General features: G+C 48.0%; 1 protein-coding gene and 1 long non-coding RNA gene across 12 annotated transcripts in view; one reads left to right on the top strand and one right to left on the bottom strand.

The window, feature by feature from the left end:
- Positions 1-23,265, bottom strand: part of BNC1 (basonuclin zinc finger protein 1) — a 163,125-nt gene that overhangs the window by 11,018 nt on the left and 128,842 nt on the right. For 9 of the 10 annotated variants that reach the window (XM_078078815.1, XM_078078820.1, XM_078078813.1 and 6 more), the window contains one exon: positions 742-841. In XM_078078815.1, the coding sequence (XP_077934941.1) occupies positions 742-841 (100 nt within the window). Of the gene's footprint in view, positions 1-741; positions 842-15,742; positions 15,954-23,265 lie in introns of those variants that run through there. The other variant, XM_078078821.1, reaches the window with a different exon arrangement.
- LOC144382832 (uncharacterized) lies at positions 898-21,595 on the top strand. Of its 2 annotated transcripts, XR_013450243.1 has the most exons (3): positions 898-10,051; positions 10,135-15,120; positions 18,201-21,595. It is a non-coding gene; the product is annotated as an uncharacterized LOC144382832 (long non-coding RNA). The 2 variants fall into 2 exon arrangements; XR_013450242.1 differs by having other exon boundaries at positions 898-15,120.

The following is a 23,265-nucleotide window of genomic DNA, read 5'->3' as shown; positions in this document are numbered from 1 at the left end:
CATGGGGCTAAGTGTGGGATCAGCAAATAAAAATACGGGGACAAACTGAGGGTTCTAGAGGGGAGGGGGGTAGGGGTATGGGTTAGCCTGGTGATGGGTATTAAAGAGGGCATGTATTGAATGGAGCACTGGGTGTTATATGAAAATAATGAATCATGGAACACTACATCAAAAAGCAATGATGTCATGTATGGTGATTAACATAACATAATAAAATAAAATTAAAAAAAAAAAAGAATTAACCAAACCTAAAAAAAAAAAAAAAAAAGATATTTCTCTAGGCTGGAATTTAAAGTGTATCTTATTTAACCATTAAAAAAAAAAAAATACAGGATGCCCGGTGAAATGTGAACATGAATTTCACATAAACAGGGAGTAAGTGGGATAGGTTTATCCTAAAAATATTCACCGGGACATACGCAGGCTAAAATAATCATTTTACCCGGCAATCCTGGAGGCTACTGCATTAGACAACGCAGGACATTTCTGTCGCTGCAGAAGGACCGCCCCGAAGCCCCTGTTTCTCTGTCTGCAGAGCGGGGCTAAGACCCCACCCACCATGCAGCGTCGTTAAGCTTCAAAAAGGGACCATACAGAAAGCTCTCAGCCCGTCAGCTGGCAAGAGCGGGGACACCCACGTGTTGGCTGTCCTTCTCGGGCATGAGCTCCATTCTCGATTTACTCTAAGTCATTCAGAGGGGCCGCGAGAGGCCGAGGGAGGAGGAGGAAGAATACAGTTACCATGGGCCACCCATCCATGTCTGCACTGCTCACACTGGCGGTGGTTTATCTTCCCGGGTTTGAAACTCTGGCAGCTGCAGTTCAGGGTGCAGCCGATGGCCTGCAAGAGAGAACGCGGCACGCGAGCACGGGAGCGGAGCGCGGAGGCCCGGCCGCGGGCCTCGGCCCGGTGACGTCCACGGGCAGCGTGTGCCCACGCCGTGCCAGGCGCAGGCGGGAGGCCCCGGACCCCGGACCCGAGAGCGACCGGCGATCCCCCAGCGGCTCTGCGCGCGGCAGGGGGCTAGGGAACATCACCACGCTCTGTGGGAATATTCTGGACAGAGGTATCTTGCTTGTTAATTTCTTTTTTAAAGATTTTATTCATTTATTAAAGAGAGAGAGAGAGAGAGGGACGCCTGTGTGGCTCAGTCGGTTAAGCGTCTGTCTTCAGCTCAGGTCATGATCTCAAGGTCCTGGGATCGAGCCCCACATCGGGCTCCTTGCTCTGCAGCGAGTTTGCTTCTCCCTCTGCCTGCCACTCCCCCTGCTTGTGCGTGTGCTCTCTCCCCCTATCTGACAAATAAAGAAAAATCTTTAAAAAAGTGAAATATTTATAGAAAAAATAAAGCACACGAGTGGGGGGACGGGGAGAAGCAGAGGGACAAGCAGACTCCCTGCTGAGAAGGGAGCCTGACTCCCGGCTCGATCCCAGAACTCTGGGATCATGACCTGAGCCGAAGGCAGATGCTCAACCGACTGAGCCCCCCAGCTGCCCCCTTGCTTGTTATTAAGAGCCCAGAAAGGGTGAACAGTCACATTTTCACCAATCTCTAAGTTGACCAGAGCAGTCGCCCCCGAAAGTTACACGGGGACTGTCCTGGAACAAGTGAGAGAGAATGAGCTGAATGGAGAATCATCCAAACGTGGACACAGTTAACCCCCCGTGTGGGCCGAGGCTAAAAGTGCACATGGACAGAGGACATGCCGAGGCCGACCACACTGAGGACTCCCGGGTTCCACCCCCTGGGCTGCGAGGCTGCCGAGGCCCGGCCAGGCGGGTGGACCCGTGCGCACGCCCAGCCGCACGTTCACGTTCACTCGGCTGAAAGACAATACACAAAGGTACGTGTCGGCTAAGTTCTGGTATTGAGAACAAAGCTTCCCAGATATTTTTAAGACGAATTCCTCCAAAGGGGATAGAGGTCTGAGGAATGTGATGTATTATTGAGAAAAAGCTCTCCCGGGAGCTGCATCAGTGAAGCTCCCAGAAGAGCCTCCCTGAACTGGGGTGTGCATGTTTGGGGGGGACCTCCATCTGTCAATTAAGGGACTTTGTGGCCTTGTGTGGGGACAGGAAAGGGTACACTCTGTCCCAGGACTTGGGAAACTCACTTTAAGGAGAATGTGACTAGTCTTCACTTAAAAATCAGTTGCCAGTGGGAACGTAAAATGGCACATCCACTTTGGAAAACCAGTCTGGAAGTACCTCAAAAAGTTAAACGTGAGGTTACCATATGACCCTGCAATTCCACCCCTAGGTATGCGCCCAAAAGAAATGAAAACACAGGCTCACGTAGAAGCTTGTACCCGAATGAGCATAGCTACATTATTTATAGTCAAAAAGTGAAAACCACCCCAGTGTCCACCAACTGATGAATGGATAAACAAAATGGGGCGTATCCATGCAATGGAATATTTAGCCATAAAAAGGGATGAAGTACTAACATATGCTACCGCATGTATGAACCTTGAAAACACGCTCGCTCAGTGAAATAAACCAAGGAAAAAAGTCACAGGTGGTAGGATTCCATTTACATGAAATGTCAAGAGGAGGTCCATCGACTGAGGCCGGAAGCAGCCTAGCGGTTACCAGGACTGCGTGGAGTGGGCAGGAGTGAGGAGGGACGGTTAATGGGTGGCACTGGGCGGGGGGGAATTATTATTTTTGTTTGTTTTCATCTTTTAAAAAATAGCTTTAAATTGAGATACAATTCAGATATCACACAATTCACCCACTTAAGGTATCCAACTCAATGATTTTTAGTATATTCACAGAGCTGTGCAAACATCACGATCTGATTTTAGAACATTTCCATCACCTGCAGAAGGAGCCCTGTGTACATGTTTATGGTGGGCATAGGTATTCATCTCTAGGTCTTCCTAGGAATGGAACTGCTGGATTGTATAGTAATTCTGTTTAACTTGAGAATCCATCAAACGGTTTTTCCAAAGTGGCGCACTCTTCTGCATCCACATCAGCAATGTAGGATGGTTCCAATTTCTCCATGTCCTTCCCAACACTCCTTGTCTGTCTTGAAAGAGCTAGCCTAGTGGGTACGAAGTGGTATCTTACTGTGGTTTTGATGTGCATTTCCTCAATGGCTAATGGCGATCAGCATCTTTTCATGAGCTCATTGGCCATTTATTTGTAGGTCTTCCCTGGGGACACGTCTGTTCGGATGCTTTGCTCATTTTTAATTGGGTTGTTTGTCTTTTAGCTTTGAGTTGTAAGAGTTCTTTATATATTCTTAGTATAAGTCCCTTAACAGATAATTTGCAGATGTTTTCTCCTGCCCTTGGATTATCTTTTCACTTTCTTCATGGTGTCCTTTGAAGCACAGATGTTTTAAATTTTGACCAGAGTTGCTTTTTAAGGTGAAGATGTTCTAAAATTACATAGTAGTGATGGTTGCACAACTCTGTGAATATAGTGAAACCACTCAGTTATAGACTTTATAAGGGTGAATTTTATAGTCAGAAAATTATATCTCAATAGAAATATTACTGAAAAAAAAAAAGCCAGTCCTCTACACACCTATTAGAATGGCCAAAGCCCAGAACCCTGACAACACCAAATGCTCATCAGGAGAGCAACAGAGACTCTCATTCACTACTAGTGGGAATGCAAAATGGTGCAGCCACTCTGGAAGACAGTTTGGTGGTTTCTTATAAAACTAAACATGTTCTTACCATACAACCCAGCAATCACATTCCTTGGTATTTACCAAAAGGAGCTGAAAACGTATGTCCACACGAAAACCTGCATGCACATATTTATAGCAGCAGCTTTATTCATGATTGCCAAAACTTGGAAGCAACCAAGATGCCCTTCAGTGGGTGAACAGGTAAGTACACTGTGGTCCATCCAGGAAATGGAATATTACCCAGCACTAAAAAGACATGAGCCACCAAGCCATGAAGACACACGGAGGAAACTTAAGTACATATTACTAAGTGGAAGAAGTCAATCTGAAAAGTCTACACACTACATGACTGCAGCTATAGGACCTTCTGGAAAAGGCAAAACTATGGAGGCAGTAAAAAGAACAGTGCTTGCCAGGGGTCAGGTAGAACACAGAGGAGTTTTAGGGCAGTGAAAATACTCCGTATGATACTATAATGACGGAGACGTGTCATTATACATTTGTCCAAACCCATAGGATGTACAACACCAAGAGTGAATTCTAAGGTAAACCATGGACTTTGGGTGATGATGACATGTCCATGTAGGTTCATCAGTTGTCACAAATGTGACAACTCTCCGGTGGGGGATGTGGATAATACGGTGGCTATGCATGTGTGAGGACACGGGTATATGGGAAATCTTTACTTTCAATTTTGCTGTGAATCTGAAAGTGTTCTAAAAAATAAAGTCCCCCACCCCAATCAGTGACTTTGCTTGAATACAGGTTAAAATCTCCCTGATGTGACGGTTATTTATGACTCCTTTCGGGTTACCATGGGCCTGAACAGAGCAACTAGATGAGATTTTCAGGTGAAGGAACAGGGCTGCTCATAACTGAGGTACGCAGCAGATAGTAATGGTGTTTCCTGATCCCTTCCAGAAGGATCACAACACAGAAAAGAGAAAACATGTAAAAGAAAACAGAAAACGTGTTTGCTCTTTGGAAAGCCATGCAATATCCTACAAAGAACTCCCTGTGGTCACAACCACCTCTTACTGTAATAATGCATGCACTCTTATCAGGGGTGATACCATTCCAGTGGGGTGAAAACTAGTTCTTGGGGGGAGGTAAAAAAAAATAATCACTTTACGTACAAAACACAGATACATATACATGCACAGAAACACAGTATATGGTATCATACTAAAATTTCACTGGGGGAGGCACAATTAGGAAAAAAAAAAATCTAGTCTCCTAATGAAGAAAAGATTGAGAAATACTGTGCCAGAAATTATTTCGCGTTTCGGTTATAGAGATTCTACTCCTCTATACTGAACACATACATCTAGATTCCTATGCACATGATGACATAATATCCTTTGACTGGAAAGATAAAAACGAGTACTGGTTTAAGTTCTATTACACGCGGTCCCAACAAGAACGTCCCATTGTCGGTAGCATACCTAACGCGCTGTCCAGATTCTCAAACAACCCTGTGACTCTCAACGCCAGCTGACCCAGGAACCAGCCATCTCTATTCTCAACAGCTCCCAGCATACTCCGTACTAAGCCTCTGGAATATTTCACAACCTACATTTTGATAAATATGACTGCTTTAAAGGAAATTTTTAAAAGGACAAAAAAAATTCTTATTTTGGACCCTGTCCCTCAAGATGCCATTCGCTGTTTGCAAGCAAGACGCTGGAACAACACAGAGTAAATTCACATTCATTTATTCAGAGAATAGGACCCGCCTCACGCACAGAAAGATGTCCTGGAGCACACGCTTCTTGCTTTCCTGAAGATTTCGCTTAAAAGGCTCTTGCTCGGGCAAAGCCCCAGGAAGCTCTGGGTGAGGCCATCTCAGGCCCAGCACAACGAAACTACAGAGGGAACGATCCCAAGCACATTTCATAGCCTAAGACTGAAACTCACTTTTTCTGTATCTCTTTGACACCTGACTCAGGGTTCTTCAACTCCAGGATGACTGACATCTTGAGTCACGTAATTCTTTGCGGTGGCCGTCCTGTGCATTGTACGATGACCAGCAGCATCCCTGGTCTCTACCCATCAGACACCACAGAAACGCCTCTCCCTCTTCCAGTTGTGAAAACCAAAAACCTCCCCAGACATTGCCAAATGCCCGTGGGGCAAAACTGCCTCCAGTTGAGACCCACTGGCCGAACCTGACTATTCAGTTTTCGCAGCTTTTAGTTTGGGGACAGAATTTTAAGCAGCTTTATGTATAAATTCAATGTATGAATGCTGTTTTATTAGAAATATTCATGTGGTTCTATATGAACCTATTTGAATAAGGCTTAATAAAGCTCATTAAACATCCATGGAAATAAATCTCAGAGGAATTATTTATGAGCTAAAAAAAGCTAATTACGGTGCCTCAGAAAACTTCCAATATTAAGGCCCTTGAGTTTTTCTACCCATATCAGAATTCCACGGTGTGGTAAAAATTATAGCACCATTATCTAAAGACAAATTAAAACTTCTAAAATGAAATCAAACCAAAAAAATTCTAATTACAGGACGAAAAGTACTCATGCAAATCAATATGGAAAACTCTTAAAACTTACATCCTTTCCCCTGGAATCCTAATACTTGTTCCATTCTTCAGAAACATAAAGCAGATGTTTACAACATTCTGAACTCATCAAGACATGATTATTGCTTTTTACGCACTCATTTTAATCAGACTATTTCCGAATTGTTATTAGTCACTTTGATGTGCTACGAATCAACATTCAAAATTCTGCTTTGCTTTTTTTGTAGCTATCATCTGCTCCTTCATTCATCCAGAAGTTACTGATACACCTAGTATGTGATGGATGCGTCCGTGATTTGCAGTCTGTGGGATGGAAAGTTATGACCTCATTTTTAGGTAAGCTCGAGGGTCCCACTTCCTTCTGCTGACACCCCTGCTCTACCCTCCGTTTGGGGAGATACTGACAGCTGCCGGCCCAGACACACAGCGGGGTCAATGCCTAGACACCTGTGGCTGGATGGTGCAGGCCTCTGACCGGATCTGAATGCTTGAGCTTGAGAGTAAAAACTGTCCACTTTAAAGCTGATTTCATCTTTAGCGCATGCAGATATTTTCCTATCCCTGAGGATAAACTCAGGGGGATAGTCTTAGGGATAGAATGCAAGAGGAAGAAGAAAAATTAGAGGCCCTGGGATCTGACCTGAGCTGAAGGCCGATGTTCAACCGGCTGAGCCACCCAGGCGCCCAGCCTATTTAAATTTAAATTAATAAAAATGAAACAATGAAAAGTTCAATTCTTTGGTCACACCAGCCACATTTCAAGTGCTCAGCAGACACACGTGGTTTCGTGGCCACCATACTGGACGGTGGACATACAGAGCACTCCCACCATCACAGAAAGTTCTCCTCGACACTGTGAGTCCAATGGTGAGACTGGATGTTCTTACAGCCCCTGGCCTTTCGTGTGGTGGCAAGCCTTCACAGCTGTCCTCATTCGACCCTCACTACGCGGCTGCGAGGGGGGCATTCTTCGCAGGAAACTTATATTTACGGAAGATTCGTAATTTTCCCAAAGTCACAGTTGGTGAGCTTTCCCGAGCATTTCACTGCGTGTGAAGTACTGCACTAAGCAGGCCCCTGTACGGTCTCATTTCTTCATCACCACCTCCCGGGAGGCAGGTATGACTGTCCCCATTTTATGGATGAGGAAGCTGAGGAACTCCCGGGCTGTCAGGGTGGTCTCTAATCTGGATACTGGAGGTAGGTTCTATCTTGAAATATCAGTATTTGGCACTAACACTTATGGTTTCATTTAATTCCTACAGCAACTCTGGGAGTCAGGCATTATCATCCACATTCTGCAGATAAGGACAGTGAAGTTTCACACTGCAAAGGAACTTCACTTATAATACATGAATACACAGTTACTGAACATTAATGAGCCAGGCACTGTTCTAAACTCTGGGGTTAAAGTGTTGAACAAGACCAACGAGGTCCCTGCCCTCCAGGGACTTACAATCTAGAGGAAGACAGAAAATAAACAATAAGCACTACCAGTGCAGAGTAAGGTAGTGCTATGAATAAACTAAACCGAAAGCTATGCTAGCAATTTTACTGGGTGGCATGGAGGGATAGGGGTATAAGTAAGTGCCCCTTAGATAAGGTCATCGTTGGAGACTTTTGAAGAGGCGAGAGCTGAACTGAATCCAAGGGACACCAAGGAGCCAGTGAAGAAGTGGAGAGGGAAGAAGTGTTTTAGGGCAGAGGGCATAGTCAGTGCAAAGGCTCTGAGGCATGAAGAGGCTGAGTGCTTAGGGAACAGAAAAGGAGTCTGTAGATGGAGTGAGTTAGTAAGGTTAACCGTAGAAAATGTGGGTCAGAGAGGTGGGAGAGAGCACTCTGCATAGGATCTTGTGGGACAGGCCAAGGAGTCTGGGTTTTGTTCTAAGTAGTCTTTTTTAAAAATTAATTTATTTGACAGAGCGCGAGAGAGAGCACAAGCAGGGGGAGTGGCAGAGGGAGAAGCAGGCTCTCCGCGGAGCAGGGAGCCCGATGTGGGGCTCGTTCCCAGGACCCTGGGATCATGACCTGAGCTGAAGGCAGATGCTTAACCGACTGAGCCAGCCAGGCGTCCCCTAAGTAATCCTTTATAAGAAAATACGAACTGAGTTTGCTCTGCCTGTGTTAAAAAGAATCCCTCTGGATGCAGAGGTGGGGAGCCTGCGCTCCCTGCCCCTCACTGAGCATCTTCCACTGGGAGGCAGTAAAACCTACAACTGGCTTCAGCTGACTTAGGTCTTCCTCTCCATTAAGCCACAGAACCTTCAGCTCCATGCCTCGGAGCCTTTGCCTACAAAGGGCTGGGGATCTGTTTCTGCCCACCTCCGAGGCCTATTAGCCGTATTAATGAGGATATACAGGTAAGAGCTGAAAAGAACTATCCGTACGATGGGAGTGTTGCTGGACAAGGCCCACACCAAGGTTCTTGGGTCCCCTGGGCTCTGGTGGTCTGACTCAACACAGACAGAGCTACCAAAAATGCCTATTATAAAATCCTCCATAAACGTTGCGACACAATGAATCACTCCTAAAAGAGGCAAGGAACCCATGAACCCTAACCTAGCACCCAGCAGCTAGCAGGGGGCCTGATACTCTGTAGGCCCTCCACTGGGACTAGCTGAGAGAAGAATGAGTGAAAGAATGAGGCAGTGGCGCTGTGCTCACTAATTACAGATGCCCACCCAACAGCCTTTCGCGGGATCTTCCTTTCTGAGTCTCTGTGGGTGGCCGGGTGACTAAGCACTGGCCAGTGGTATGCACGTGGAAGTTGCTAGGTGGAGCTTTACAGAAAGCTCCTTGTAAATGGGAGCTGACTCAGTGGAGAGACTTCTTTGCTTCTCCTCGTTCCTCCTTCTTGGAACAAGAATATGATGGCTGGACTGTAGATGCCATTTTGTGACCATGAGGCAACTCTGAGGTCATGCCCTAAGGAAGGTTGCACGGAAAGGATGGTGACGGTTAGGAGCTTATACTAGCAGCAGGACGTAGTTCCTAATTTACACACCGACTGTCCTGCTGGCCATGGAGAGGGCCACATAAAAAATCATGTGGAAAGTGGCTAATGAGGAGAAATCACCGAGGCCAAGTTTAGAGTCTGTAGTCATGTCTTAAGTGTGAGATTCTAAGACTGTGCCAGACTCTCAGTGGTAAGAATCGTAATTCCCTAACTTAAAATCAAAGGAGCCAATCTGCTAAATCACAAGTAAGTTTTTAAGTCACCAACCTTTAGCATAAAGCTGCTTCAGGTTTTTCCAAGTTATATTTGTAAGTGTTGATATAGACAGTCATTAATATGTTTGCGTCTTGGACGGCTACAATGCAGATCGAAAACCACCAGTCAGGATCTATACTACACAACGTCTTCTAAGGACCACCCTCAGCTTGTGGGTGAGGACCTGGCTTCTCCCACAGTGAAATCATCACCCCATTCTCACTGTGGCTGCAGGGCTAGGCTTCGTGGTTCAGGACACTGCATCATTCAAGGGGGGGCGGTCTCTACCAAACTGCTCTTTGGGCCGCTCGGCATCTACCTCTTACACACATTTTGTAACTTCTTATGTCTTTTGTGAGAATTGGATTTTTTTGCTCCCTACCTCCTGTTCTCTCATTTTTCTGTGCCTTCTTTCAATTTTTAAGTTTTCCTTACATATACAAACCCACAGAAGTACAACTATGATTCTGAAAATAGTATCCCCATTTGCCAGATGGGCAACAAGGACAACGGGGAAGAAGAGAGGAGAGAAGCCATGAGGGCCTTTCAGGGGAGGCTGCAGGTGGCACTGGACCGAAGGCGGCCTAGAGAGAGAGACACAAGACCAGACGTTAGTCTCACGCCATCTTCCTCCATGAGAAGTTCAACAAAACGGTACCAATTTATTTAACAAATTGCTTTTGTTGTTGCTGGTGGTTTTTGTTTTTAAAGCATCTACTATGCACTGGTAATTGTAGGGAGCCTCCTGGGGATAAAAAGACGAGGATCTCTCAGCGTCTGCCCTAAGGGAGCTCATGTCTTCACTGGAGGAAGAAAGCCATACAACTCGACTGGTCAAGAACCGCAGAGCAGAGAATATGGCTCGTCAAAAATTGGCGTGAGTCATTCACTATATTAAAATCTAGCAATTCAAAAGATACTAAAGACAAAAGAAAGGCTCATTGGCCGCCTTTAGGAAACCAATGAATTGTTCCCCAAACTGGTAAACAGAGGGAAAGAATCAAGTATATATCTTTTTTATACAACTGTATTTCAGGGTAACCAAACCTCTGATGAGACAGAGATTCCCTTTATAGAAGTGTCCAGTGAATAAATGAATGAAGAATTAGAATTCCACAAGTCCCAGTGTAAAAGATGACGACCAGGCCATTTGCCCCTGGATGGAAAGATACGTACGACTGTGGACGGTGTGCTCTTGTGGAAAACATTCAAATCTGAATCAGATCAAGCCCCTCGGTCAACTCCGGTGTCCAGAAAACACAGGGACAGAGGAATAACCACAATGTAAACAATACCATGAGGAAGTAATCGCTAATCCAGACTGGGGAGCATTCTACAGAACAAACGGACCAGCTTTTCCCACAGAGAAACTGCTACACAACGGTGCAAGGAAAAAAGTCTAAACCAACAGACGAAGAGAGACACTGTAGGGATCTTCTCTGGATCTTGATTTGGACCCATCAATGGTTAAATAAGGCTTGCCAGACAATCAACGGCATTTGAACACGGATTGGGAATTTAATGACATTAAAGAGTTACGGTTAATTTTTTTTAGGCGCTCTATGAGGCTGGAGGAGGTGTGCTCTCCTCACTGCGTGCAGGAAATGCCACGGTCCTAGGCTCATCCTGTCCCCATGTGTCAAGGCCAGGAGGCCCAGCCACAGACCAGAGGTTTCTGCCCTGGGCCAGGGGAACACACCTCGAGAGGCAATGGGGTGAGATGGGCGTGGGCTGTCCAGATGGGCAGCCAGGCATCTCTCTGTTGGCTTCATGGAACCATCTGGATTCCCAACAACTAGGGGACACCCTTTACCATGAGCACAGTTGAAAAAAGGGCCCTGAGAAGCCTCCCAAACCAGGCAGGCATCATTTGCAATACAAAAACAACAGAGTCTGCTTTCTCACTGCAAGCACGGGGCTGAGAAGAGAGGCTAAGGAAGAAAGAGAGCATGGAGAAGGGTCTGGCAGAGGAGGGGCAGAGGGGAGATAGAACCCAGGGCACAGATGTTGGGCCAAGTCTACCTGTGAGTAGAAAGTATGCGGGACACCCTTGCCTTGTTCTCTTGTTGCTTAGTTCAAAGAGGATGGTGGGGGAAGATACTTGTTCTTTTGATCTCTATAAATCAAAGTATAAACTGTGCCAAAATAATTTAACAGCTGTGCCCTTTTTTCTTAAAATTATTAGTTCTGAAAACAGAAAACACAAAAAGTAGAAAAATATCCAAATGTTACCTTACGAACCAAACCAAATATTTCTTCATTAAAAAAAAAAAGGCAACCTAACAATAACAAAAAACTATACGAAAATATAAATGACAATGGACACATTTTTTTCTCCCTCCTTTATAACCCAAATTTGGGAGGACCTCAGAGGCAGTCTTCAGAAACCTTTGATAACAAAAAACGGAGGGATGTTAACTGAATGTGCAGGAACTTCTGAACGCAACAGAGTCAGGGGGAATAAAAAACAAAAGCCAACACACAAAAAAAGACATTTATACTTTAGGGTAATTTAGGATAAGGTGGCCAGTCACCCAGGCAATGCAACTCTGCGTATGGTGCCCACCGCGGCAAGATAATGAAATTGTGAGCATTTCTAAGGAAAATTCTGCAGATGTTTCTTTTAAGGACTTAACGAGAACTAGAGCTTAAGAACGAAGGGGGAAAAATAAATAAATAAAAGCAACCCTAGATTTTCAAAATGAAATTTTTAAAGAGAAAAGACCAGAGTTAGCGAGTTACGCCATCCTGATCACTGCCTTAAAATCCAGCACGCTGTATCATGAAATGTTCGAGAGGTCCATATAAAAATTTTACCTTTGTAATGAATAATGCAAGAAACAGTCAGAGGGCTACAGGACCGGGACAAGGCTTCTGGAAGCTGGTGGAGGGCTGGAAAATAACTGTGATGTTTGTTTGAGTGTGTGGAAGGATCATACAAGTAATCTGTAAGAGGAGACAAGCAAATATAACCATATGCAAGAAAAAGTTAGTAGCCTGAATTAAAGTTTTCCTTAACTGAGACAACCATTCCCCTCCACCTTAGCGGAGTGAAATTATCATCCCCCCAAGGCAAACTTCTCCTATGATGGGTTAGGCTGGTTTATAGTAATGAACCCAAGCGTGGATGAGAATGGCGAGAGCCCTTTTGCCTGCCTCACCTATATGAAGTTTGAGAAGGCCCCAAATCGGACTGAGGCAAAACAGGTCTGCTCTTTGTTTTGATTCACCCTTTTTGGGATAAAATAGGCATGTGTCTATGCAGAGGAAGGGGGCTACACCAGAAACTGAGAATTTTCAGAATTAAGAAAAAGGGCTTCAAAGAATGACAAGATAAGAGGAAATAAGGTTTTCAGGTGGAAACCAATTTAAAAGAAAAAAAACACACACACACACACAAAACTTTCCAGATGTCTCTTCTGCACCGAACCCAGTTATCTTTTAACATCTCTCAGATAAGGCATCAAAAATAAAATAGGTAAATAAATAAATACAATTTTAAAAATCTGCAGTAGGATATTTGGCGTAAGGTAATTAAAAAAATTTATTGGTTCTCTAAATCTTGATTTTAGATATATAAAAAAAAATGGGTGGCTTAGCGATTGAGATTTCATCTTACCTGGGGTACTTCTAGTTCTTTTTAAACAGGGCTGTTTCTGACAAAAGTAACTCACTCTAAGTGACATCTGTAGAGGTGAAAATTCACCCTGGGGTAAAACATGCTCCTCCTGCAAGTAATTTACCTGTGGAACCTTCGGGGCAACTTTTTTAATGGCCACTGTCAAAATAACTTCTAAAGCCATATACAAAGACTAAAAGACACTTCTGCCCCTCACCCCGTATGCTGCGGTTTAATTTTACCGACAAACTGAACTTTTAAAATGTTTATATTTATCCCTAGACATTCATAAATGATAACAGTATGCTTAAAGGACAATTATTTATTTGTTCCACGGGGAAACCTGTACGGTTTTTCTCACCCACTGGGGTGGATCTTTCTTCTTTCCAAGCTGATGGTTCTGAGATACGGAATATGGGCCTGGGATGCAGGCCTAACCATTTCAGGACAGAGATGTAAAAATGAACGAATAAATAAAAATCACGCTCTGTGCAAACCTTATGCTTCCACGGGAATTATTTCACGTTGGTTAATATTCCTAATGTGGATTATAACTAGAGCAGACAGAGGTCTGCTCACCCTAGCGAATATCAAGGGCTACATAACCCCTCCCGGCTACCCACTTTCTGACTGAAGGAGGGCTGTGTGGTTCAATCCTTACTATTCTGAATGCAATAGCATTTACAGGTACAGATCATTTTCCAAATTAAACTACGCAGACGTCTGAACATAATTATGAGTTCCCAAAGCACGAGCCGGGCCGGCGCTCACTGAAGAGCTCACCGCCCTTCCTCGGCATTGAACTGCAACACCAACGCGTTCAAACCAACAGCTGAGTTGAAATCCTCATGCTTTCTTGGTGAAATTCAAGTTAGCAAACCTATCGGATGAGAAATGAAATGATGACTCACATCTTACTCTTTTAGGTCTGCCAGAAAGGATAAAGTTTATTTATCAAGACTTATCATAGCAGACGTGTGGTTATCTTTCCACACCCATTGAAAGCGAAAATCAAATCCTGGACAACTGGTCGTGTTTGCGAAGTCATGTTGTTTTACACGCCACACGAAAATGCTATTCTGACTTATCAACACTGCAAATGAGGCTTTCATAATATATATCAACGGATTTGGGAAGGGACAACTGAGAAGCCAGGATATTTACCACCGAACAAAAGTTTTAACACATAAGCACGCATTTGCAAGCTCAGAGTCTAAGACATCTTTCGAAAAGGCTCCATGAACTCTGCAAATTAAAACGATAAACTGGGAATGAAAAGGCGCCAGAAAGAAAGGAATAAGGTGATCTGCCAAATGCTGGTTTTCAATTCACTTTCAAGCCGAAATCTTTGTCACTTTGATGAGAATATATTAAAAAAAAATGGTTGCTAGCTCTGCTGTGTCAGCCCAAAGCTGCAGGAACACGTCTTCCCCTGCACACACACGCGCGCACACTCTCTCACACTCACTCACTGACAGGGATTCCCAGGACACCGGGCCTCTTCTAGGCCCCTTAAGTGTTAACAGCACAGGCCTGGCTGCGACCAGGCGTCTGGCCCGATTTAAATGCCCTGTCTTCAGAGAACTGCGGTGAGCACGGCCATAAAACTAGGGGACATAACTGAACCTTAGAGTGTCTAACCGCCCCCCCCCGCCCCAACACACACAATTTTACTCCTACAATTAAGGCTGCTCGTTGGCATTCCATTTAACTGTCAAACTCCGACCGGTGGCAGCCCCACAGCCACAAGGGATGCCTTAAATGAGAAGAGCATGTTCCTACACCGCATTTGAGAAAGTTTGGCTCCGAGCTATGCGCTGATTAATATCAGATCTCCTCCTTCCCTCGCCTCTCCGCAATCTTGTCACATCTGGCTGACAAATCCGTAGAGGCTGATGCAAAGCCAGGCGGCCGGCGGGGCTGGGGTTTGGCGGGGGGCGCCCGAGGGGGCAGGGGACAGGAGGCGCCCCCATCCCACCCCCCAAGCCCCCAAGCCCCGGCCCTTGGAGCCGACCCGACGCGGCCGCCTTCCCGGCCCGAGGTCCAGCCCCGAGCGCGTAGGCCCGGGGGACCCCGCGCCCCGGGCGGCGCCGCGCACTCGCAGGTAAACGAGCCCCACGGAGGGGCACCCATGTGGCCGCGCACCCTCCGCGCCCTGGCGTCTCGGGGGGCTTTCGGCGCGACCCGTCCGCACCGCGCTGCGCGGCGCTTCACAAAAGATCCGGCGCCCCGGGCCCTGCCCCGCGCCGGTCCCCGCATCTCTCAGAGCGGAGCTTACCGCGCGCTTAGTTCTCCAGCAACAAAATCGGGGAGAAAGACGGCCAGTTGTGAGGAGCAGCTGTTCAAGGCCGTGCGAGCGACCTCGGACTTCCACCCGAGGCGCCGGGGGGCCGGCAGGGGCGCGGGGGAGGCGCGCTCTCGTGGCCGCCCGAGCCCGGAGTCCCGGCGGGAGGGCGCCCCGAGGCTCGCCCGCACCCCGCGCCTCGGACGCGCCCAGGCCGTAGCGGGGGCGCCCGGAACCCGCCTGGTCCGCGCGCGCGCCTGCGGCTCGGGGACGTCGGGTCCCAGCGCCCCAGGCCGCCCCGCCGCGCAGGTGGCCCCGGGAGGTCGGCCCGGGACGCGCCCCCGGCTGCCGACGGAGCCCGGCCCGCGCTGCGCCCCCGACCACCCCCGCCCCGCCCCGCGCGCACAGGGGGCCGCCAGCGCCGGGGGAGAGCCGCGCTTACCTCGGCCATCCTGCGGCCGCCGCAGCGCCGGCACTACCGCCGCGTGTCCCCGGCCCGGGCCGCCCCGCGTCCGCCCCGGCTCGGCCGGCGCCGCCGCATCCAAGCTTCGGCCGTCGGGGCGCGCTGCGGCGAAGTGGGCGGCTCCCCGGGCGCCCAGGCCGCGCGGCGCGGTGGCCGCCCCCGCCCGCCGCGCACCGCGTGTGCCCGCACGCCCGCCCCCTGGCGCCCCGGGGGGTGCCCCCTCCGCCCCGCCCCCCGCCGGGCCGCCGCGTCGCCGGGAAGTGCCTCCCGCCCCGGCGGCCGGCGAACGCGCTAACTCGGCGCAGCTGATGCGAGGCCGTGCCCCCGCAGACGGCGCAGACCTCGCCGGCGGCCGGCGCGGAGGTGTCTGCCCCCGCCGGGCCTGAAGGCACTTGTCGGCGAAGACACAGACGTGTCCGTGTTTGCCTCTCCCGGGGAAGGGCGAAACGCTCTGAAGTTCCCTGGCTCGGGTCTCGGGGGATGATTCTGCCGCCCTACCTACCCGGGGGCGCCCTCGGGGTCCCACCGCGGCCAAGGAGCGGGCTGCGCCACCCTCGCCCCCAGAAGGTTTCTTTCCAGAGGAAGTGTGGGCACGTGTCCCGGGAGGTGGGGAAAGGGGGTCCCCAGGAGGCTCTAAGAACTCAGAAAGCCCCCCCTTCCCTTTGTGCTGGGAGTTCCAGTCCCAGGTGCACCGCTGTCCCAGGACAGCGACTTCGCTGAGCCTCAGTTGCTTCCGTTGTAAAATGGGATTCTATTTTTACCTCTCCTACAGGGCGCTACGGATAAAGGGAAATGAAATGTCCTGGAAAAACCGAACGGGAGCTTGGCCCCCAGGAGCAGAGGGGCGGAGCCTTGGGGAGAACCGGCGTCCTGGGCCCGGGAACCCACGGGGCTTCACCCGGCCGAGGGGCTGGCAGGGATCGCCCACAGCTGCTGCGGCAGGACGCAGCCTTCTGACGCCCCTGGGCGGGCAGACACGGAACCCGAGCAGAATCAGGCCTTCTCTCCCCTCCCTTTGCAGTTCCCTAAAAAGACTGTCTGCAGGCCGGGCTGGGTGGGGGAGGGGGCCTGCTTCCTCGTGCTGCATTTATTCTGCCTACCTTGCTGCGGGTGTCGATCCCGGGGCAGGAAACAAAACCCGTCCTTAATCTCAGGCTGGGGGAGTAGATGTGAGTTGGAAGGAAGAAACACACTGCAGTCAGGCAGACAGCGCGCCTGGTTCTGGCTCTGAAAGGCGCAGACCTCGGAGGGGAAGGGGGGGGAAAGGGGCCAACAGGGTGCACGTGGAAGAAAGTGTGGTCCGCCGGCTCCTTGGGGTCCAGAGGGCCCTGCTGCCTCTCCACAGGCTGGACACACATTCCTGGCCTTCTGGCCACCTAAGGATCCTGGTCTGCAGTGTGGGGCCCTTCCTTGTAGGTGTGAGGCTGCCTGTCTTACAGGTGTTGGGAGGATTCATGTTTTTTCACATGGAAACTTTATGATGAAGCTTTGCTTTGTGAATTCCAAACCTAAACTCCTCACCTTCCGTTTTTCTGTGCACTTCCCCCTCCCTTCCGGGGTTCAGCCTCGAGGCCTTTGTGCTCCTCTCTTCTCTGCCCATTGTGACACAAAGTATTGTTCAAGGTCTTTCTCAAATGTCACCGCCTCTCAGAAGTCTCCCCAGCCCCACCAACCCCTTGCTCCTCTCCGTGGCTTCCGCGCCCTGAGCCACGGTAGTAGACAAAGCTCAGGGTTTGGAGTTCGAACGACCCAGGTGTAGCCAGTTCCCAGCAATTGGAAACTGGCCGAGGAAGTTGGCTTCCTTGGCTCACTGTCCTCGTCTACAAAAGTAGGCATGAAACCGTGTCCCTGGCCAGACTGGTGGGGCTGAGTAGGATCGTCTCTGTTCTACAAAGGCTGCTCTCTTCCCCTCCTTTCTGCTGGACATAAAGCTGGCTTTTGAATTAATTTTAAGTTTGTTACAGAGGAGTTCTTGGCTGCAGTATTATTGAATGGCCATATATGCTTATTAGAAATATAGCAAAATGTTTTAAGTCCCAGACAGTGGTCCACTTTGAGTACCTTGAGTATGTCCAATAGAAGAGTTCTGGTCAGCATCTTCGTGTCGGTTGCAACTGAATAATTATATTTGCTTTAGCAAAATTTTCCACTAGCAACAAATATTAAGATGAACTTGTTTAACTCTATTCCTGGTTAAAAACACAAGGAAGATTTTGGCAATATATAATTTGAAAAACATCCAAACAGGCTGCCTCTCCCAACACACACCATCAGGATCAACAGACACATTTCTTCAAATATGACAATTTTGACCCACATCTAGGGAATCAGTAGGTCTAGATGAAAATTGCTAATTAATTTTCTGCAGGTTCATTTAGAATCCTGTATCTGATGTTACCGTGCGATTTGTGAAATCAATCCTCACATTTATTTCCAGATCTGGTGGGCTTCTCTGCCATTCCTTGGAAACACAGAAGCAGAAGCTGGGACAGAGAAACCACCCCTCCGTGTAAAAAGAATATGTCACCGGCTGGGTAAAGACTGTTCAGATCAAGCTTCTGTTCTCCTGCCGCTCAGTAGTGGGACCTGGGCATGACTTTCACCTTCTCTAGGCCTCAGCCTCTTCATCTGGCCAACGGGGGCCTCCCCGAGTGCCCATCCTGCTCTCAGAGTCCTCACTTGTTGCTTTCTGTGCTCCAGCTTGTCATTTTCCTTTTGTGTTCAATTCCTTGTTGTAGCACTAAAACCAGAATGTTTCCCCGAACTTTACATTACCAGGGATTTAAAAAAAAATCTTTATTAAAAAGAGGAAAAGCTGAGAAGACACAAAATCAGAAAAAACTGTGGGAGCTGTTCTTTGGAGGCGTGAAGCAGCTCTTCTTAACTGAGAGACCAGGTTGGGTTGCTTTGTGTCTGAGTGAGGCCTTTCACGGGGTGGGTGGATGGGTGTGCCTTGACTGCCCACCCTGACGTACGCTGCAAGATGCTGAGGGTCTGGGCAGGTTAAGTCGGAGGGAAGCAGGGCAGGTGGGGGCCGTGTGAACCGAGAGCCCGCGCCTGTCTGAAGTGGGCAGTTGTTAGCCAGGAATGTGAGCTCGGTTTTGCCAGATTTCCTGAGTTTTCAAGAGAAGCTGGAAATATTCTGATATTTAGAAGTTGGCAACTAATTCAAATTTTTGATAGATATGGTGCGAGATAAACAAAATATGGTTGCAGGCTGAATCTGGCCAATGCGCTGTTCATTTGCACCTTCTGCTACGTACAGGGTCGTCTTCTTGAGGCCTGGGCTTAGTACATAGTAGGTGTGCAGTGAACTTTTGTAGAGTGTCTATTAAGTCTTGATGGCAAACGGCTCACAGCCTGCCTGAGCTTAAAACGGAATTCTCAGAAGCCACCAGAGATGAGTAACGACCTTTTTCTGTTGCATCGGAAGTCCACTAATGGGCTGGTAAGCTTTTCCAATATTTACACTTGGGGAAGACTTGTGCTAGTCATTAATAATTCTGTTAAATACAGAATAGCTTCTCCTTGGGAAGTGTGAAATTTTTCCCCAGTGGGGACAAATGAATTTCAAAAAAGATTTTTTTAACAACAACAACAACAACAACAAAGGCATTTTTAATCATGGGAGCATTGTATTAAAAAGAAAAGAAACACCTTTAGCTTGGGAGGTTTGGGCAGTAGTGATGAAAGCTGCGTATTGGAGAAGAGCAGGTGGGCAGCTGCCTCCCACCTGAGCCTCCCCGTGGCTCAGGGAGGAGCCAGCCCTGGGGCTGTGGGCAGCACTGTGTGAGGGTCAAAGGGACAGGATGGGCCGAGGCTTTGGACGTGGCAGGGTGGCCGGGGAGCTATGGCTGTGTCAGAGGCCGTCAAAGATGGCCTTGCCTGAGTCTTCCACATTCCTCCGAGGACAGTGTTGGGAAACAGCAGGAGGCAAGAGTCTCATTTGTGCCGTCACCTCCCGGCCCAGACGCAGACACCTGGTGGTGGCAGGTCTGGGCACATCTGCAGCTCAGCTCAGCATGGGAGCCTGACTAAGCAGTGTTCGGGCCAAGCTGCCCTCCCCCCGCCCCCAGCCCCAGCTGCCTGCTGGGGGGCAGGCCGGCCTGCCTCAGGTCTGCTCAGGTGTGCAAGTTCTTCCCTCCGGCCCCAGGGCTGCTCCCTATTGAGAGAGAGATGAAGCCATTCCAGAGGTGGTGCAGGACTTTGGCGGCAGAGGACTGTTCCTGCTCCTTCATCTTCCACACAGCGGAAGGGGTCGAAGGGACCAAAGTGGCCTGCGCGTCCTGCTGCAATAGAGAGAGGAATGCACCGCGCGTTGCACTGTGGCTTATGGTAGCCCAGCCGCCAGATCTCCAGGAGGGGATGTCAGTGAGGAAGTGATACCTACAATCGTCAATTCCAAGCTAAAAACAAACCCAAGCCTGATTCTACCGAGGGGCTTCCCTGAATGCCCGTGCCCGGGATGCAGTTGGGGCGCCCTCTCTAACCAGGAAAGAATACTCATTTCCCGCCTGGACAAGGTGAAAGCTCATGATGCTTCTTCCAAGTGGAAGGCTTGGGGGAAAGCATTGCAAGTTTGGCTACCGTTGTTTTGGTATGTCTGGGGTGTAGGGAGTCTGTCTTCCGTGGCCTTTCCACACTCAAGGCTGTGATCTTCCCTCTAAATAGCTCATTCTCTCCTCACCAAGGTGGTGGGAGGAAATGGTCACAGGCGGACTCCTCCCTGGACACTTTATTGACTACTCCAATTACATCTCTGAACTTAAGGGGCTCTATTTCCAACTGAAGCGTAGAAGAAATATTGTTGAACATCCCTGCAACTGGCACTTGGCATGTGGAGCTGATGAATTTGGGGGGAGTTTTATGAGGACAGGACAGGCGCTGCTTTGATAAGTTTTGGGAGGCTGGTGAACATGCATCAGAAGGAAAGTTTTCAGGTTCATCATACCTTGGAACGTGGCGCCTCCTGCCCCTTTAATGACCCATTATCTAAACCTTTGGAGAAAATATTTGGGTTTCTGTAACAGAGAATTCCAACTTGGTTTCATGTTGCTTTTGGAAATTGGGAAGAAAGGGCCAGGGAAGATGGGCTACAGGGCAGATTTTAAATCATTCTCAATTACTAACTTACATCAAACTTCAAAAACATTTCTTTGGGGTTTTCAGTGTATTCTTCAGGGAGAGAGAGCTATGAAAAAACAAACTTAGAGTTAACCCATTTCGCTATGTTTTTGAAAAAGTAAAGCCATCTTTAAATATCTGACTTGGCAAGTTTATAGAGGAAATGGATTTCTCTTTACAGAGCTTGTACCTGATAGTGAATAAAAATCAATTAGTGACCCAGACTCTGTGTGTAAAAAAGGACTGTAGCAGACACTATGCTGGGATTGCCTCCTCCAACCTCTGTTCTATTCCTTCCCTAGCAGGTAGCAGCCACATCCTCTGGGGAGGTACCCAACCTCAATCCCACAGGTGATTGGTGTAGGTAACCCGTGCGTAAACCAATCAGCACCCAGATATTTTTCTGGCCACAGAGATTGGCTCCAGAGTGGCCCAATCAGCTCAAAGCTCAGGACTTTTGTTTGGTGGTCATGAGAAGCCAAGTTGTTCTTTTCCTACAGTTGTGAAGAAAAAAGCCATGTGATCCCTATTGTTCCTGGCAGCATCTTGTGATAATAAAGGAAAATCAGAAAGGGAATGGAACTGACACATGGAGTTGAGTAGAGTTGAGAGAATTGCGGGTAAAGTCAGCTGAAGCCCTGATCAAACCATGCCTGAAGCCTTTGGCCTTTTAAATTTGTGAACAATTAAATCATTTTTATCATTTAAGCCAATGTGAGATTTTTTTTGTTGTTCATTTTGTGAGTAGAAAGGTCCTCAACTGATACAGAAACTTACATTCAGTTTTACTGGAAGATTATTTTGGGATGAAGGATAAATGAAATACTAAGTGTCCTCTGGCATAACAGTCTTTGTTCTTTCACTTTTAGATGACACTAGTGATCAAGAGGGTCAGGAGACACTCTTCTGACACAGGCCCTCAATCCACAAACCCTGGGCCGAGTGAGGAGGTTCTTCCAATCAGAGCACGTTGATGGTGGAGTCATGATTTTCTCCTTGATCTTAAGTATTTTCCAGAAATGCACTGACTACATATTTTAATTTTTGAAGAGACTTTTCTTCCTTGGCTTTTGAGATTTTGGAGAGTGAGATCTGTTGCTTTTCACGGTAGCTAGCACAGTGTTCTTTACCAGTAGGTGCTTCATAAATACGGGCTTTCCCTATAAGTGTATAAATGAAGAGATTTAAAAACACATTCCTGACTTGTAGCTTCTTAAAAGTACTTCCTTGTAAATGGCATAATTGAGGACTTCTACCAATGTAATTGCTAACTGCACTTGGAAATCCACTTTGTCAAACTGTGGCTTCTAACACCTTGTCTTCGACACCGAATCAGCTTTGATATTGATGTTTCCCAGAGGTGTGGCTTTTAATCCTCAAATTACAACACAAGTTTCAACAGGCCGGGTCTTTTTTTTTTTTTTCCCCCCCGTCACCAGGAGTTTAGTCATTAACAAAAGGCCCCAGCACTAATAGTTTATCAAAAGGCCAGTAAGCACGGAAGAGCCGTTCCACAGGAAACAGACCTGGTCTGCTCAGTGAAGGAACGTATTTAAGGAGCCCCCTTGTTCCACGGGACGCTCCATTCGGGCCCGGTCACTGAAGTTCAACGGCAGGCCGCGAAAAGGAGGCCAAAAGCAAGCCCTGGGCAATGATCCTCGATTTGAACAAAATCCAGTGCCTTTCTTCATGCCCATTCTGGAGTTACACACCTTCCCATCATGTTCACAGCCATGGGTATTTTGCAATAGGCTTTGCTACACACGCTTTAATAAAAGCTAGTGGTTTCCTTGGGAGTCTGAAGCAAGGTGTGTAACAGCCAGTGAGTAACCCGCAAGTAATGCCCCTGGTGACAATTTTGCTTTGTTCTGCTGCAGTGCGAGAAGCCGAGTCAGGACACGGGTCGTTCTTCATGAGTGTTGGGAAAGGAAAGTCTGCGCGTTCCAAGGGGAATGTTCTCTTTATCTGAGGTGACTGCCAAGTCTTAAACACTAAAACATGTAGGTGTACTTGAGTAAGGGGAAGGCACGACATTTCAGAGATAACTTGAGAGGAGGAGAGAAAAAAGAGGAACTGGGGTATTTGGCAGAGATGTGAGTTTACCCCTGGAAAGGTAACGTTTTGTAGAAGCCCGGGGTCTTCAGATCCTGACGGCCGGGTCCACACACATCTTCATGCTCGTGTTTCTACGGAGCAGGCTTTCTGCTTGAACCTCTCCTCTCACTTTCTCTCTTCGGGACACCCCTAATGGATTGCAGATGTCCCATTTGGTTAGAAGCACGTTCCAGATACATCTGCCCTTCTTGCTTTTATGCAAAAAAACACCTGCAAATCTTTATCTTTGGTTAGATTTACCACACATTTGAAGCTTTGAAATT

Source organism: Halichoerus grypus, chromosome 8, assembly GCF_964656455.1.
Source record: "Halichoerus grypus chromosome 8, mHalGry1.hap1.1, whole genome shotgun sequence".
Taxonomy (NCBI): Eukaryota; Metazoa; Chordata; class Mammalia; order Carnivora; family Phocidae; genus Halichoerus; species Halichoerus grypus.
Note: the sequence above shows the minus strand (reverse complement) of the source record. Positions and strands in the feature narration are given on the sequence as shown.